Source organism: Nicotiana sylvestris, chromosome 2 (genome assembly GCF_000393655.2).
Source record: "Nicotiana sylvestris chromosome 2, ASM39365v2, whole genome shotgun sequence".
NCBI lineage: Eukaryota > Viridiplantae > Streptophyta > Magnoliopsida > Solanales > Solanaceae > Nicotiana > Nicotiana sylvestris.
The window spans coordinates 43,059,659-43,073,407 of NC_091058.1; the positions used below are offsets into that span (position 1 = coordinate 43,059,659).

A 13,749-nucleotide genomic window follows, 5' to 3' on the forward strand; every position below is an offset into this window, starting at 1 on the left:
AAAAGTTAAGGACATGTAGTCCTGAAGTCCTTAACTTACAGTTATAAGTCCAAAAGTTAAGGACATGTAGTCCTGAAGTTAAGTTCAAAAGTTAAGGACATGAGCAGAAGGGTATTTTCGTCCGGACAGTTAAAGTTTATTAAAGTAGTAGCTAAAAACTAAAGATATTTTAAACAGTGGCTTAAAAGTAAATACATGTGTTATTAGTGGCTAACCATGCACTTCCCCCCAAAATGTTAGCAGGTCAAAGCTTGTCTTGTCTTGTCCCGCCTTGCCACGCCCCATTATCATCCCTAGATAAGAGCTTAATTACATATTTATTTCCTCGTATATCATCACAAAACTCATTGGACAAACACTACTGCTTTTCTAGCTTTGAATAAATATTATTGTCAAAGTACAGTTAAACCCAATTGGCTTCCTAACATTAGAAATAGAATCAAATAAATAAAATAGTATAAGTTGGTAATCCAGCATAATGACTAACAAAGTAAAATTTGCATTAAATTTAAAGCTAACAGCATCTGAAAAATTAAAGTAGAAGAAAATAACATACAAACAAAATAGGATTGGTAAACTAATAACTAGTTAAACAAAATCTGAACTAACTCTACATTGATAACAGCTAGCCTCAAATAAATTGTGGCGTAACGTTGTGAGATATTCATTATGATCAGCCTAAAAACAAAAGGCATTAATAGTGACAAAAATCATTCACTAGCCACAAACTAATTGACGTATCTAATTTTTATGGTATATGTCTGCATGGTCGTGCATGCTACTACAACATGATACATGATTGAGGAATCACATGTCAAGGCGGTTGCCAGATGTTGACACACCTATTCTCGAATTATTTTCTACCAATCTGTGTACACATGTTATTGGTCTAGAAGTAATTTATTGATGTCAGACTCTGATAGGTATCTTTGGATGTTTAGACAAAATGGTACTACCTTTATTCCATATTACTATAGGTTTGCCGGTAGTACATCTGTAATTTACTTTAAGATATAGTTGTTCTATTAAAAAGGCGCATCTTGGGAAAAGTAAGATCCTATACATATGTGATTTAGTTTCTTTGTTTGAAAAATTAAAGTTTAATCATGAGCGCTATATACGTTGAAGCACATGTTCAATTTAAAAAAAGTACTTAGAATCGGAAGGAATATTGAACAAATGAACAAAACATCAATTTCACATGTACTATATAAGTATTAACATTTTATAATAATACCTAAAACTAGTTGTCCATCTCTAATATCTAAGTAATTTTGTGTCATATGGACCTATCAGACGTAAAAGCACTTGCAAGAAGCACATGTCATGAAATTAGGAACCGAATTACAAAATGAATATGGATAATTTATACATTTCTAATTTCTAGCACTATAATAATTCATTGTTATCAACCTGTTTCCCAAGTTTTTTCTCCACCACTAACTTCATAGCAGATACCCGTCCGATCAGGCATTAAAAGTGACCCGCACAATATATTTTCTTTTTTAATAAATTGCGAGTATGTAACATTTTTACAACTTTCATTAGAGTTTAACCCGGGGGCTGAGTTTATAGCTATAGTTATAGTTAGGTAAAATCAATATCTTTGGTTTAAACTTTGTATTTATATTAAAAAACTCACTTTATATATATGAATAATTTTCTTAGAATTCAGTAAGTAAAAGGAATTGTGATTCAAACCCATAAGATTAAAATTCGGAATTTAGGTACCTCTAATCAGATGCGGATCCAGAATTGGAAGTTTATGGGTTCCTATTGTAATATCAAATTAATATACAATAATAACTGGATTCACACTTATATATTTATTGATATTTAATTATTTTTTTAATAAAAATACAGGGTCTATGCAAAAGTTACTAGGTTCCCGGGAACCCAGTAACTATGCTCTACATCCGCCACTGCCTCTAATACAATCCAAAATCGATAAACTTAAAATTCTGAATTTAGGTATCTGTAATTTAACTACTATATACTCCGTTCGTCGCAATTTATGTGGCGATTTACGGATTTCGAGAGTCAAACTTTAAAATTTGATAGTGAATTTGGACATATATTCTTTAATTTTTTTCGAATAAAATTTACATATCGGAAAACTATGTAAAAAGTACTATATGTCACAATAATTAACAATTCAAAGTATATAAAACACATGAAAAAATTACGATCAAATAAAAACTCGTTTGACTCTTGAAATTCGAACACCGTCATATAAATTGGGACAGATGAAATATACCGTATAAGAATTTTTTGGAATCTAAACATACTCCCATTTAAAACTTCTAGCCAGTTACATGTGGAAAAAAATTCTGAAGTTACATAAATCCATTTAAATACATTGAGCCTTAAAGATTATAACATGGATGACAATTTTAAAAAAGAAGAAATATTATGTTTTCAACTTAAAATTTTAAGAAGTGCATGTGGACCTCCCCTGAAGCTACATAAGTTTGTCTTTTCAATAATTTGCAATAATAATAATTACATAAATATTTTAAGTGGATTCTAAGAGATGGGTGATTGAGGCATGGGAGATGAGAAAGGAAAATGAAAGGTGAAAATTGAATGGTGCATCTTAAGATATGGTCATATCTCAACTAACTTTCACCAATATTCCTAAAGTAACCTATGGCATCAAACAGAATGAGATTACAGCATTTATTGCATAAATTTTGTTCATACCACCGGACTTTCCGCAATAGGCATTTCCTCTAACCCTGCCACAAAAACGGCAAGGCTTTTGGCCTCTTTTCCCTTGTCTCCTCCGCATCCTTTAAACTTCAATGTTCCAAAATTTTCGAGTAAACAAAAAAGGCTCCTTAATCCATACCATAACAATTACGCCTCCGTCCCAAACAAACTGGGATCGCCAATTTGCAATCCTTACGGATTGTGAGGAAGTTTTATTAGGCACAATGGCGACGATTCCCCAACAATAAATAAGAAAAATTCTCTATTGTAACGGCAATCTCTTCTCCAAGATGACCAACAAGAGCGAGAAGAAAGGCAACATTTTGATGCAAAGGTATGAGATTGGGAAATTGTTAGGCCAAGGGACATTTGCCAAGGTTTACCATGCAAGAAATCTGAAAACTGGCCAAAGTGTTGCTGTAAAGATCATTGATAAGGAGAAGGTGATGAAAGTTGGCCTAATTGATCAAATCAAACGTGAAATCTCTGTCATGAGGCTAATCAAACACCCAAATGTTGTCCAGCTCTATGAGGTTATGGCTAGCAAAACAAAAATCTATTTCGCCATGGAATATGTGAGAGGTGGTGAACTTTTCAACAAGGTTGCTAAAGGCAGGCTTAAAGAAGATGCAGCTAGAAAATACTTCCAACAATTAATCGCTGCAGTGGATTTCTGTCATAGCCGCGGCGTCTACCACCGTGATCTCAAGCCGGAAAATCTCCTCCTCGACGAAGGTGTGAAGAGCATTTAAAAAGAGCACACTTTTATTTGTTTAATTATGTTCTCAGCACGCACTTTAATTTAATTATGTTTTCAACACGCAATTTTAATTTATAAAAAGGGTAGCCCAGTGCACTAAGCTCCCGTTATATGTAGGGTCCCGGAAAGGGCCAGAACATAAGGGTCTATGGTACGTAGAGGCGGATCTAGGATTTCTAGTACATGAGTGCACTACTAAAAAAAGGAGAAAAAATGTATTAGGTGGGAATTGATCCCTATACCTCTTGGTAAATAACTCAGCCTTCAACCAAGTGCATCATTCAACCTTCTTGAAATATGAGTGCCAACAGTTAATATTATACCAATTTTAGAAAATATGTACATAAAATATCTAGTTTTACGGAGAGACCATGGGTTCACGTGCTCCATAATTACTCCTATAAATCTGCCCCTGATGGTACGCAGTCTTACCCTGCATTTCTGCAAGAGGTTGTTTTCATTACTCGAACTCGTGATCTCCTGGTCACATAGCAGTAACTTTACCGGTTACGCCAAGGCTCCTATTTACCACGGACTTTTAATTGCTTTACTTAATTATTTCTTCAACAGGTGGAAACTTGAAAGTATCAGATTTCGGGCTGAGTGCATTGTTAGATTCAAAGAGGCAAGATGGTCTCCTCCACACAACCTGTGGAACACCAGCCTATGTTGCCCCTGAGGTGATCAACAAGAGAGGTTACGATGGCGAAAAAGCTGACATTTGGTCATGTGGAGTTGTTTTATTTGTTTTATTAGCTGGTTATTTACCATTTCATGATCAAAACCTCATGGAAATGTACAAGAAAATAAGTAAAGGGGAATTCAAATGTCCACAATGGTTCCATCCTGAGGTAAGAAAGCTCCTGTCAAGAATTCTTGATCCGAATCCAAGTTCAAGAATCACCTTAACTAAGCTCATGGAGAATTACTGGTTCAAGAAAGGTTTCAAACAAATTGATAAAACCACAAATCCAGGGAAAGAGCAACTCGAATCGCCTCGTAGTGTTTTGGATATTGAGGACCATATTTCAGATGGAGAAGGACCATCCAATCCAAAGAAAGATCAAGATTCAACAACAATGAAACCTACTTGCTTAAATGCATTTGATATCATTTCTCTTTCTCCTGGTTTTGATCTTTCTGGATTATTTGAGAAAGAAAAAGAAAGAAAATCAGATACTCGATTCACGGCGAAAAAACCAGCTTCAATTATTGTATCAAAGCTGGAGGAAGTGGCTTCAAATGAGAGTTTCAATGTGAAGAAAAAAGATGGGACAGTTACAATGCAAAGTATTAAAGAAGGGAGAAAAGGACAGCTAGCCATTGATGCAGAGATTTTTGAGATTACACCTTCTTTCCATGTGGTGGAAGTTTCAAAAAAATCAGGAGATACAATGGAATATAAGAAATTCTTTGATCAGGGATTGAAGACTTCTCTTAAAGATATAGTTTGGACATGGCAAGGTTGTGATCAGCAGCAACAGCAAGTTGATCAAAATCAAGAAAGAAACTGATGATGCATTATCGTTTTGTTCGTTGATAAATATTTTAATTTCTTTCTTGTCTTTTTTTTTTTCCTTTGTTTTTTGGAGGGGAAAAGGAGAAAGGGGATGGGGTTAATTGGAAGTTTCCTGCATATCTTTTCTCTGGTTTTTTCCTTGTTTTGATTGATTTAGATATTTTTTAATGAAGTTGGAAGGCAGCTGCTTCATTAGAGTATATTGTACAGATCTAATAGGGCATACAGATCTGAATTGAATGAAAAGAAAAAATGATGATGAAGCAAATTATCCTTTTACTATCTTTTTCTTCCCTTTTTATTACCTTTTCCTCGCAAGCGTTCTTAATAATAAAGAAAAGTATATTTCATGAAAAGTGTCTTTTATAAAAGCTTTAGAAAGAAATAAGAAGTTTTCTCATTTATATACCATCAAAACATCCTAGCCACCTGAAGGTTATATTTTTCAATCTTTCGGATCCTAAACTTACTGACCGACTAATTAGAATTCGCATTATATAAGTAAGTTTATTATAAGGTAAGTCTCTCCTTCATCTTAAAGTTCAAGCTCAAAATTTCTAATTAAGGGCAGAGGAATCTCGACCATCTCATCACATTTGTGGTCCACCTCAAGGTTTTTCCATTTACTACTTGTTGCCCATTCCATTCGCCCCTTCTTCTCTTTTTCTTTCTATAACTTCTTTTTTAGCTCTGAATATTTATCCATCATCATATATGCAAGTATTGCATCATTAGTAAGAAGCTAATTGATGTGCTTAAAACTTAAACCAGTAGTGATGAATTACATGTCAAATGCTGGCAACAATAACAAAAATAGGTTTCATTCTTTTGAATCAGAAAGGTTGGTCAACAATGTTCCATTTGCACACAAAGGAAAGAGACAATTATATAAATTATAAAAGGAAAAGAAGCAGAAAGGGCTCCAATAATTTTAAAAACCAACCATAAGGATACTCACTTTTTAACAAACGGAAAGGACCATAAGATACATACAACAGAGCATAACAGAATAGAGAGTATGCAAGAAGAAAACATAGGAATTGATAAAGCTCAGTCCTTGGATCCCGGATCTTGCCCGTCAAAAGATATTATCCTACTCACAGTGAACCGCATATAAATTCACTCCTATTAAGAGGCAAAAATTAAAAAATTCAACATATTGATGATTTGATGGTTGGACTACGACATACAATTTGCACAGAGTTGGCTAGAGATATTTTTGTTATTTGTCATGTCAGACCTTCTTTTAGGGTAGTTCCAAAAAGATTAGATACCACTACGAAATATTAAAAGTGGAAAACATAAATTAATAATAATATAACATAGACTTAGCAATAAACTAAAATGTTTTTTGTCTTATCCACTTAACGGAGTTGTTTGGTTCATATGATAATTTGCGCAATATATAATGCAGGAATTATATATGTGAAAAGTAGTAATTCCTAAATTAATGAAAATTGATTCTCCACATACTTTATGTTTACGCTAAGCTAATAAATACACATGTATAATACGTACTTTTATCACAAAGCCATAGTTAAGTGACATAATTCTCACTCTTAACTTTTAACTGCTAATATTAAATTGTTTAGTTTGATGTAAATATTTAGTTCGTCAATATCTCATTCTATTTTTCCCTTCTGTTCTCTCCCTAGTCTGCAATTTCTAAATTAGTGCAAAGTAAAGAATTCTCTAGTGGTCAATGAGATTCGCATATACAAAAGCTAGATACCAATATCCTCACGCAGAAAAATTGACCAGAAAATAGATCCTCTCATCTAACATGGCTGCAGAAATTTGGTGAGAGGCCAAAAAGTTTGATAGCAACAGCCTGCACTAGTCCTGAAACTGCCGTCTCACGACACTAAACAAAGGCTTTCAACCATTCACTACACAGTGGTCCAGAAATATTCTTTTTTGGTATGGTCCAGAAACATTATCACAAAGTTTTTATAATTTAAAAACCGACTTTGACAATTCCTTATGCCATTTTCAATTTTCTTTTTTATTTCTCTGCATAAGTATTACATCCACTAACTTGGCGTGAAGTGCAAATCAGAAGACCTTTATTATTTTGGCTACAACTACTAGTTCCATAGACAGACTACTAATAAACAATTAGACTACGAACCATGTTATGCACTGGCCTGAGTTGAAATGGTTAAATCTTGATCTTGAACATCAACTTGCGACGAAGTGCAATGCAAAAGGGCTAGTTGGCGAGGGTTAGCGCTTGATCCATCCAGCTTGGTATTTGGTTCTGCTTTTTGGTATTCAGGAGTTCTCCGTTCTAGTGGAAGTAGCATTCACCAGTTGTTAGAAGTCCACACTTGCCTACCAGACATGGAACAAACAGAAAAACATTATTGAACTGCATTTTCTGATTAATCAGAGTATGAATGCCAGTCTAGTTTTGTTTGGCATCCCATGATATGATACCAAATCATTAGAACCTGCTGGCCAGTGCAATCACACAGATCTAACACTCATTTCACAATGTCAGGCAATAAGTAAGGACACTAAAAAACATAAAGAGAGATCAAAAAGAAAGAAACAGTTTTTTCTGCTGGAAATTTAATAAACCTAAGCTGCACTAGTTAATAGTTATATTAAGATTCAAAGGGGCTTTGAAGGTTTTTAGGAGATAATAGCAGTTTACCACTTTATATAGCTGCGAGATCGCCAGCAAACAAAGAGGTGTTTTTGGACTGCTTCTTGCTCTTTCCATTTACCCCTTCTCTTTTTCTTTTTTCAAATTCTTCTTTATTTGGTACATTAAAAAAAATTCATGGCACTGCATGTTCATTGATGATTATATATGCAAGTATCACACCAATAGTAAGAAACCAATGTGCCTGAAGAGTCGATTGCATCATCAACAGACAACAATTAAGTGTTTATTCAAAGTACATAACTAGATGCGTCATCAGTTAATTGGCCTATTATTAGTATATGAAAAGCCATTAGTGGCCAAATTCAGGCAACCAGTTGCCGAATATAAATTTAGCAATTACGTCTTTCAGTACGAACCACTACTAAATATTTAATTAATAATACCAGCAGCATAGTGATGAATGACCTGGCCATAATAAGGGAAAATTAAGTTTCATTCTTTTATATGAGAAAGGTTGGTCAACAATGTTCAATTGGCACTACCAAGAAAAAATAGTAGTATAAAAAGGGAAGGAACCAGAAAGGACTAGTCCTCGCTAATTTTAAAACCAACCATACAGCATAATTGAATACAGCATATGCAAGAAATAAACATAAGAATTGACAAAAGATCCGTCCTTAAATCCAGGATATTGCATCATATTCCCATCAGCAAAAGATAATCCCCTACCGGGTGAAACAATAGGACTATAACTAAAGAACCAAGGATAAATGGGTGCTCAGCCTAATATGAGAGATCACCAAAAACCACTTTTTTTATAAGACCTCAACACCCAGAAAGTGCCTCAAAAAGTTAGAACATGCTAGTCAAATTGAAAGTATACTCCTATGCATAATTTCCAAATGCCCCTTATTCCAATTAAATTTTCACACCGCACAAAAGAAATTTTACACCTACTAAAAGCATAATGGCAGAACATGCTTCTCTCTGATTATTTGATTCTTCTTTAGAAATAAAAATCAAGCAATTGCTGTCTATTGACACTATCTCCAGCTATGTCAGTGAACTAAGTGCTTGCCTCTACAGAAACTAATTACTCTAGGAAGAAATCTTACCCGAGATTTTTTGGTTTTTTCCCAGTACCAGTTTCACCGACCAAGGGAGAACAGAGAGCTGGTTTCTGTAAACCAACAACAGTGTCTTCACTTAAAAGTTTGTCATATTCTCCATATACAGTGTCCTAAAACATTCACGCAAATAAATCCTATCTGGACAAACTGATTCGAAAGAAAATCAATTCTTTTTCAGAATCCCTTTCAGCAGAAGCTCAACAGCTATATTTTTGGTTATAAGTAAACAAATAGTTTTATCCTCCAATTGCGAAAGGAAGAGTTACCTCACTCAAATGTCATTGCCTTAGTTGTTGCCTTCACTTAGACTTGTGGTACTTACACCTATCAAAGGTTAAAGACGGGCATTTGATTTCCCAGCTAGTTTGTAGCTCACAAAACTAGGTTCTTCTTTTTCTTTTTCATCGGAGAAGATCTACTGATATTCAAGTGTAATCAACTGAAAGGGAAACTCCAGATTGACCAAGAAAACTAGCAGGGAAGCTAAAAGCTCAAGTGAACAGCTAATCACAAGCAAACATTTAGTAAGGTTTAGTATAGGAGGTAACATCCTCAAGGAAATCTATAAGAGCCTTAATCCCATTTCCAATCATCAAGGTTCCCCGGCCTTGATTTCTAAACTCGGCAATAGTATTAAGAGAAAAAAAAGATTACAATCCATGAATGACTCCCATTTCTATAAGACCAACGCAGACACCAACAATCTAAACAAAAATAAACAAAAAAGCGGTTGATAAACACTTGAACCTTATACTATGTCTGGAATTGTTCATGAATTTCCATAGACCCTTTTTTTTTTGCTTGATATGAATTTCCATAGACCTTTGTCCTCTTCTTTTCTCATCATTCTATGAAGTCCATATGGTGTTGGGTAAGGATAGAATAACTTTTGAGTAATTAATCAAATATTACCAAAATCTCATTGCAAATATTATCAGAAAATTGCTCATTATTTATAAATGCTTGCTCATTCAATCCAACCATTGGCAACTGCCTGATCGCTACTCCTGTTTCTTGTCCATACTAACTAGAGAAAGTTGCACAAAACAAGAGCATTCAAGCATATACCGTCCATAACCAGTGGTACAGAAAAGCTGACCTTATAAGATTGAGAAGCTCGACCTATAATACGCAGCTTCCACAAGCTACAACGAAATTGAGAAGCTCAATCTGTATAAAGCAGCACCTCCACAAGCTACAGACTAGTACAACTACAGATTTGCTCATAGGAATAGTTTACCAAATTCTGAATTTAGCGTCAGAATATTACTAGTAACAGAAAATAAAAGGAAATTGAGAACTGAGCCAATTTTGAGACACTGATGTGTTCCATTTTTTAGATCTTCATATAGTATTCCACAACAAGAACAGAAATTACAAGATTTCACAACCTTAGAACATGAGCTAATAACAGATGCAAAAGTGTAAAGATTACAAAGTGCTATCTATACAAATGCACCTAAAGATATTAAAAGGAAAGAGAAAAGAGCTTACCCTTTTCCCTTCTCTTTCTCTCCCTATTCAGTATCTGATGGCAAATAAGACGAATGGATATGGTCTCCAACTTCAAGCGTTAAATTCTGTAACCCTGGCTTCAATTCCCTGTTGTAAAACTCCTCATACTCCACTCTATCTCCTCCTTTCTTCTTCACCTCAACAACTCTCAGCGATGGCGTCAACTCAAATATCTCAGCTGCAATTGTCAATGGTCCCTTTTCACCCTCTTTAGACCCCTCTAAACTCACTCTACAATCCTTCTTCCTCACCGCAAAGCTCACAACTTTAGCAATTTCCTCCAACTTACTAATGATCTTGGGCACAGGAGCCCCGGATACAAACCTTGCCCCATCTCCTCCTTCTTCAAACAAACCAGATAAATCAAAACCACGAGAAAACGATATGATATCAAATGCATTCAAGCTAGCTGGCCTAGGCAAAGTAGCAGGCTTCCTTCTCATCTCCATTTCAGATTCAGACTCCGATCTATCAGACGAATAATCAACCCCGCCATCATAATCATCATCATTAACACTACACAACTTGTCATCCTCAATATAAAACTTGACATGTTTAAAACCCTTCTTAAACCACCTATTGTTCATAACCTCCTGAATAGTGATCCTAGTTTCAGGATTAGTATCAAGAAGTTGCCTTAAAAACTTAGTCAATTCGGGTGAAAACCATCTAGGACATCTAAATTCACCCTTGTATATCTTCTTATACATAGCCATAATATTCTGATCATGAAATGGCAAATACCCTGCCATTAGCACAAAGAGTATCACCCCACATGACCAAATATCAACTTTGGCTGCATCATAACCCTTTCTAGCTAACACCTCCGGCGCCACGTAAGCCGGGGTACCACAAAAGGTATGAAACAAACCATCTTGCTTTATCTGCTCTGAAATGGCACTAAGGCCAAAGTCAGAAACTTTAACATTCCCATCTTCATCTAACAGTATATTTTCAGGCTTTAGGTCCCTATGGTAAACACCACGAGCATGACAAAAAGCTACAGCAGAGATTAACTGCTGGAAATATTTTCTAGCAACTTCTTCCTTAAGCCTGCCTTTAGCAACCTTATTAAAGAGCTCACCACCTTTAACATACTCCATGACAAAGTAGATTTTGGCCTTTGTGGCCATAACTTCATACAATTGGACTATGTTTGGGTGCCTAACTCTCCTTAAAATTGAGATCTCGCGTTTTATATGATCAATAAGACCAACTTTCAAGATCTTTTCTTTATCAATAACTTTTATAGCAACGCTCTCATTTGTCTTCACATTCCTAGCATGGTACACCTTAGCAAACGTACCGTGCCCTAGTAATTTCCCAATTTCGTATCTACCCAATAAAAGTCCTTGATTTTCCTTTTTGCTCAGACTTTTTGTCGGCGCTAGGTTGCTTCTACTGCTGGTGCTGGTGTCGGCGGCGGTAGTGGTGCCGGCCATGGATTCTCCAAACTTTAACCAAAAATGGGTACTCCAAATTTAGCCCAAAATATTATCAAATGGTGGTTTCCAAATTTGCAACAAAAGGGTAGTTCAAGATTTGCGAAAAATAGGCAAAAGATCAAAAGGGGTAGTTGAAAGTCAGCCTTAAAAATGGGTTTTTAGAGGAGTTTATGCCATTGAAATGGTGGGCTGTCGTGTAGTTGGGAGATGTTGATGTTGTTGTTTGTGTTTTTGAGCTATATTTAGGAGGCTTTGTGTAAAGTAAGAAAAATGATTTGTGTATAGAGCTGTATGTATACTGTAATCTATTTGTTTGTGGGGTTATATTAAAAGGGGTGGGTGGTGAATTCGTATAAGGATTATTTTTAATTTAATGCGTATAAGAATTATTTAACGTTGTGGGGAATCCACCAGCTGGAAATATCATGAAATTAAATTGTCAATTGAGAAAAGGTTTTTTATGTGTAAACACTACAAACCCTTTTTAATTAAAGAAGAAAGAAAAAGAAAAAGACTAATAAAGGAAGACTTCTTTTTTTCCTTTTCTTTTTTCCCAAAAATGATGCTTGAGTCACGTGACGTTCATGTGATTGCTTTCTACGTGGTTGGAGTTTATTGGTTTTGAAGATACATGGTGTCTATTTCTTTGAAGGAAATTTCGCGATGGATATTGGAATTATTCTATTTTTGGGTCCCAAAGAAAAAGAGTTTTTTTTTTTTGTTTTGTTTCCTTGTTCTGAAAAGGAGTTTTATATTCGTATTTTTGAAAGCTTTTACAGCCACAGAGATTTGTACGATCACGAGATTTTGGTGAATTCTTGAGAATTTTGTTTGGCTATAGATAATATTTTTATATTTATAAAGACTCAACTTTAGCATTTGAAGCTTTTAATACTTTTTTTAACTTTAAATATTGTTATTTTCAACTTCAACCAATTTATGCGTCTCACTTACAATTTTCAACTTTATAAGCATGATTTTATCTTGTGGAGTGAGAGAAAAATCTACCCTTCATGACCGACATGATTTTGAGGACATTGTATCTTAATTTCTTATTTGTTTGATGTATAATTAAACCGAGCTATTTTTTTGTAGCCAAGGACTTTTAAATCCTCCTTTTGTACTTTTCTGTTTAGTGGCTGTCTCTGTCAAATAATAAGCTAACAAGCTAAGTTTGTAGGCAACTATATATAACACATACCTGAAATTAGATTACTAGCTCTTACAATTACCAAAAAAAAAAAAAATTACTAGCTCTTACTGCTTTATTTTCATTTTATGAGGTAAAGTGTGAATTTTACTAAGTTGAATCAATGGTGCTGTTCGACTGACTTACGTCATTTATCAAATTTATTCAATTATTACTTTCAAAAATATGCATAACTAATTAAATCAGATACGTAGAATAAGCATTACTGTATTGGAAATTGGTTTATAATAAGTGGTCGAATGGTAAGATGACAAATAGAGCCGAAGATAGACAAATGGCGAGTCGAGAAACAATTAGTACCGAAAAGCTGAGTTTGGAATCATGCTTGTTATCTTCTTTAATTTCAATCACTAAATATTAACTTCAGTCTTATTTTTTTATTGTCTTTAGGGCAAATCGATTCACTTATCTATAAATTACGTTATAAATTTAACTGTACCATTTTACGGGTAACCAATTACTCCATACTACAAAGATGGTAATACTTTTGATAGGCATAAAACGTGGTAAACATGGCTTTGATATGTGTTGAGGTTTTGAAATGAACCCTAATATCTTATCTCGAATTCTTGTCATATTTCTTATTTCAAGATATTTTTTTTGTCAGCTTTCCTCTTATTTATTTAGGTATAAGATATGTCGGCTTTTGACCCTCTTTCGTTTCTTTTGCTTTTCCTTTTTTTTTGTATGGAAACAAAAATATCTCAAGGAAAAAGCAAAATGTCTCATCAAGATTTAGACTTTTCTTTTTTTCTAATCTTCATGATTATGGTAGTAATCAAAATAAAGCCTACTTAGTGCTCTAAATCACACATCTGCATCATTTTCTCCAACTAACAAAATT

At 34.5% G+C, this 13,749-nt stretch overlaps 2 protein-coding genes across 3 annotated transcripts; one reads left to right on the forward strand and one right to left on the reverse strand.

Moving 5' to 3' along the window:
- Positions 1-2,538: 2,538 nt before the first annotated feature.
- LOC104246734 (CBL-interacting protein kinase 5) lies at positions 2,539-5,273 on the forward strand. Its single transcript, XM_009802610.2, has 2 exons — positions 2,539-3,447; positions 4,043-5,273. Exons 1-2 carry the CDS (start codon positions 3,003-3,005, stop codon positions 4,984-4,986), a joined length of 1,389 nt encoding a protein of 462 aa, XP_009800912.1. The 5' UTR covers positions 2,539-3,002; the 3' UTR covers positions 4,987-5,273.
- Positions 5,274-6,888: 1,615 nt separating this feature from the next.
- Positions 6,889-11,981, reverse strand: LOC104246733 (CBL-interacting serine/threonine-protein kinase 12-like). 2 transcript variants are annotated; one of them, XR_011405291.1, is made up of 3 exons: positions 10,230-11,981; positions 8,721-8,785; positions 6,889-7,325 (listed from the first exon to the last, which is right to left on the reverse strand). XR_011405291.1 is itself a non-coding variant. In XM_009802609.2 (2 exons), the coding sequence occupies exon 1, from the start codon at positions 11,690-11,692 to the stop codon at positions 10,253-10,255; it is 1,440 nt and encodes a 479-aa protein (XP_009800911.1). In that variant the 5' UTR covers positions 11,693-11,981; the 3' UTR covers positions 6,889-7,325; positions 10,230-10,252. The 2 variants fall into 2 exon arrangements, 1 of the variants encoding a protein (XP_009800911.1); XM_009802609.2 differs by lacking the exon at positions 8,721-8,785.
- Positions 11,982-13,749: the final 1,768 nt, after the last annotated feature.

Excerpts from the sequence above, each read along its gene's own strand:
- LOC104246734 (XM_009802610.2), top strand. The coding sequence starts at position 3,003 with ATGACCAACAAGAGCGAGAAGAAAGGCAACATTTTGATGCAAAGGTAT. Across the intron at positions 3,448-4,042 it reads AAATCTCCTCCTCGACGAAG|GTGGAAACTTGAAAGTATCA; the intron begins GTGTGAAGAGCA and ends TTTCTTCAACAG.
- LOC104246733 (XM_009802609.2), bottom strand. The coding sequence starts at position 11,692 with ATGGCCGGCACCACTACCGCCGCCGACACCAGCACCAGCAGTAGAAGC.